Raw genomic sequence first — 3,624 nt, forward strand, 5'->3', positions numbered from 1 at the left:
TCCCTACAATTTAATTCCTTCTATGGAAGCACACCCTGCAGCACCCGTGCAAACCAACATCAATTCAGATATTGGACCTCATTGAGTTCTTCTCAGAAATCACACCAAACTGCCTCGAGAACTTTAGTTTCAAGCTTCAGAAAGGGTAATCGAATGATAAAGAGTTGTACTACGTACATCACTTCAATAATTTCTGTTGCCAACCAATCTAGGAAGCCTTGATTTGATGGAGAGGAAGAGGGTTCGAGCGTGACCAGATCCCCAGTCGGCAGCTGATTGTTGATCTGGCTGGAAACAATTAAATGGGAGAAATTCCTGAATACATAATGAGTCCTTTAGACCTGGTTGTGCTGAGCCTATTGAGGAACAATTTGACCGGACTAATCACTCCAGTGAAACAGTCGCGATCACTTGATTTCTCAGGAAATCAATCATCCGGCATAATTCCAGCCACCAAGCCTGATCTAACATTTGTGGGTTACTCGGTCTTCTCCTAAAATAACTTGTCAGAGAGAATTCCACTAAGCACCCAGCTTCACAGATTTGATGCATCTGCTCTTGCTGGTAATTCTGTACTATGAGAGCTCCTGGTCACGCAGAAATGTACTGGAGATAATACACTTCTGAGTCTACCAACTGATGCATGCCCACAATCCAGAGAATGAAGAAAATAAATATTTGCTTGTTGTCTAACAATATATTAGTTGAATAAATTTATTTATTTTTAACCGAGGATGCATGTGACTCGAAATATTTTATGCCTGAAGAAGTTTATCACATTATAAGAGGGAATGCCCAGTTTATTACACCATTCTTCTACAATAATATTGTAACCCTGATGAACTCAATTTCTTATTAATTTTAATCTAGGACACAGGACTAGTGAAGACACCTAGAAAGATATCTAAACAATCTTTCTCCAGCCAAACAGTTTCATTTTCTCGTGGTACGAGGATGTGGTGGGATGCTCTGTTCATACCTGAAGAAGTTTTCAGGATCAACTCTGGTCTTCACCTTTACCAATCTGTTGAAGTTACCCTTGAAGTACTTGGTTCCCCAAACCCGTGCTTCTTCAATGCTTGTGTTAGCCTTCTCGTTCATGCCCAGATCAATGTCCCTGTGATTGAGGTATGCTTCCCTTGGATTCTTGGAAACATAAGGTGTCATGTACTCATAAACCTTCCGAGCCCAATCAATTTGAGTTGCACTCTCCGAGGGATCATTCCAGTTGGTCGCATACTCAAGCATGAACAAGTTACCCTTTCTATGAGGGAAAGGAATCTCAGATTTTGAAATTTTATCCATCATTCCACCATAAGGGATTAGTAAGGTAGCAAGCTTGTCTTCTTGAAAGAAAATTTTCCATAACCCTTTGAGTGCAGTTTCAGATATGGGACTTTGGGCAAAGTCTGACTTGCTTTTGGTGTAAGCCGGGAATAAATTCTTCCTCTGAAGTAAAACTTCAGGAGTTGAATTGGCGGGGAAGAAAGCTTCATGAAGTACTGAACCGATCCATTCCATTTCAATACAATCCTTCCTTGCTAAACCCAATTCAGGGAAACTTTTTTGCATCACTTCGAGGAGTCTGCTGGTATCACCAAGAAAAAAGCCACTGTAGATAGTTCTTACGGTTTTTTTACCTGTGTCACTAGCAATAGCCGGTCGTATGCCAACGACTAAGTAAAGATCCACATCAAATTTATTAGCAACTTGTTGCCATCTATAGAGGAGCTTAGTAGCTCCTTGTTCCAAGAACCTGAAAACCCTAAAAACTGTCACAGTTGATGGTACGGGAACCAGTTTTACTTTCCAGGCAGTAATGATTCCAAAGCTGGCTCCTCCACCTCCCCTGATTGCCCAAAAAAGATCTTCTCCCATGGCTATCCGGTCAAGGAGTCTTCCCTGAACATCAACTATACGAGCATCAATGACATTGTCTGCGGAAAGGCCATATTTTCTAAACAAAGGGCCATATCCACCTCCCGAAAGGTGCCCACCAAGGCCCACACTGGGACAAGCACCAGCTAGGAAGCCAAGATTTTTACTTTTCTCTGAAATCCTATAGTGAAGTTCACCAACTGTAGCACCTGCATGAGCCCACGCACTCTTACGCTTGATGTCAACGCTAATGGAACGAAGCTTGCCCAGGTCTACCACAATGAAAGGTGTATCAATTACGGAGGTGTACGAGAGTCCTTCAAAGTCATGGCCTCCACTGCGAACTCTAATGTGAACTCCAAGCTGTTTTGAGCAAACAACAGCAGTTTGGACATGGGATTCTTGCAACGGTGTGAAAATAAACTCAGGTTTCGGCACTGAAGGCAATGCGAACCTGAGATTTTGAGCAGTGGACAGCAAGACATTAGTGAATGAAGAGTTGTTTGGAGTGTACAAGATAGTGGAGAAAGGAAAGGAGGATTCAGAATATAGTGAGAGACATTTAAGAAATTTATCCTGAATTGGAAGGGAAACTATAAAGAAAGGAAATGAAAGGAGAATTACAAGCATTGAGACAATGGAAGAACCCAATCGAAGCATTTTGCCTCTCTTTTCTTTTCTTGTTTGTGTTTAGAAATTGATTGAGAGAGCTATTATTTGTTGATGCATCTACTCCTACAGTCAACTTCACACATTAGTTTTTGGTTTTGTTCTTAAAACTGGATTGGCTAGTAAATAAAAAAAAGCTGTTAACTTAATAAAAATTAGATTAATTTTTTTAATTTGTGATACAACCCTAATCACGGATTAATTCCCTGATGATGTTTTAAAATTATAGTTTTTTATTCTATAAATAAAAATTAGGTTTTTTTACTTAATTTTAAAAATACATTTAATCATGAATTGATATATTTTAAAAAATAAATTTTATTGAATGATGGTATTAATAATTTCTTTTAGTATCATATCAACTTTTATAATTAAGATAAAGAAGATATATACTGATAAATAAAAAAGTATCTTAACAGTCCATGTAGTGAGCAAAATAATTGTTTAAAATATGCGATCTTATAATATTAAAGATCCGATAGACCTTTTCTTTTTATTTATTTAGAGACCAGCAATCTTATAATATTAATTGAAGAATGAGCTGTGCTTGAAGATGACAGTTTTCGTGTTTTTGACTTGTTTCGCGTAGTGATCTCTCGTATGTCTGCTTGCATAATCTTTGTCATGTTCTGATTTTTATATCAATAAATCGGATCTCATGTTTTTTTTTTTAATATAAAAACACAATAGCACATATTAATGGCTCTCAATTTTTTTTTTGAAAATTTGAAGAACGTTAAAATTTTGCCAAAAATTATAACAACTTGAATTAATTTTAATTTTTTATATTCACTCGCATGAAACTTGAGCCCTTTAAATTTAAAACTATAAGTGGGGTAGATTAACCTAGATTAATTATAATTAATTTAAAATAATATTATTTTGATTAAAAAATAATTTAATCAAGTCATAAATTAATTTATTAATTAAAAATTTAATTAGATTATGTTTATTTTTACGTTAAAAATAGTTCTGAAAATTTTTGAATATTTGTTTTTACTTCAAATTAATTTTTTTTATGATTTTGGATTGTTTTAATGTGTTGGTATCAAAAATATTTTTTTTAAAATTATTATT

At 35.8% G+C, this 3,624-nt stretch overlaps 1 protein-coding gene across 4 annotated transcripts; it reads right to left on the reverse strand.

Annotated features, from left to right (window-relative positions):
- Positions 1-6: 6 nt before the first annotated feature.
- Positions 7-2,602, reverse strand: LOC105109066 (tetrahydrocannabinolic acid synthase-like). 4 transcript variants are annotated; one of them, XM_011003654.1, is made up of 2 exons: positions 980-2,602; positions 7-570 (listed from the first exon to the last, which is right to left on the reverse strand). In XM_011003654.1, the coding sequence occupies exons 1-2, from the start codon at positions 2,536-2,538 to the stop codon at positions 522-524; spliced, it is 1,608 nt and encodes a 535-aa protein (XP_011001956.1). In that variant the 5' UTR covers positions 2,539-2,602; the 3' UTR covers positions 7-521. The 4 variants fall into 4 exon arrangements, with proteins under 4 accessions (XP_011001956.1, XP_011001955.1, XP_011001959.1 ...); XM_011003653.1 differs by having other exon boundaries at positions 7-587; XM_011003657.1 differs by having other exon boundaries at positions 7-636.
- Positions 2,603-3,624: the final 1,022 nt, after the last annotated feature.

This window comes from Populus euphratica, unplaced genomic scaffold, assembly GCF_000495115.2.
Source record: "Populus euphratica unplaced genomic scaffold, PopEup_1.0 scaffold439.1, whole genome shotgun sequence".
Taxonomy (NCBI): Eukaryota; Viridiplantae; Streptophyta; class Magnoliopsida; order Malpighiales; family Salicaceae; genus Populus; species Populus euphratica.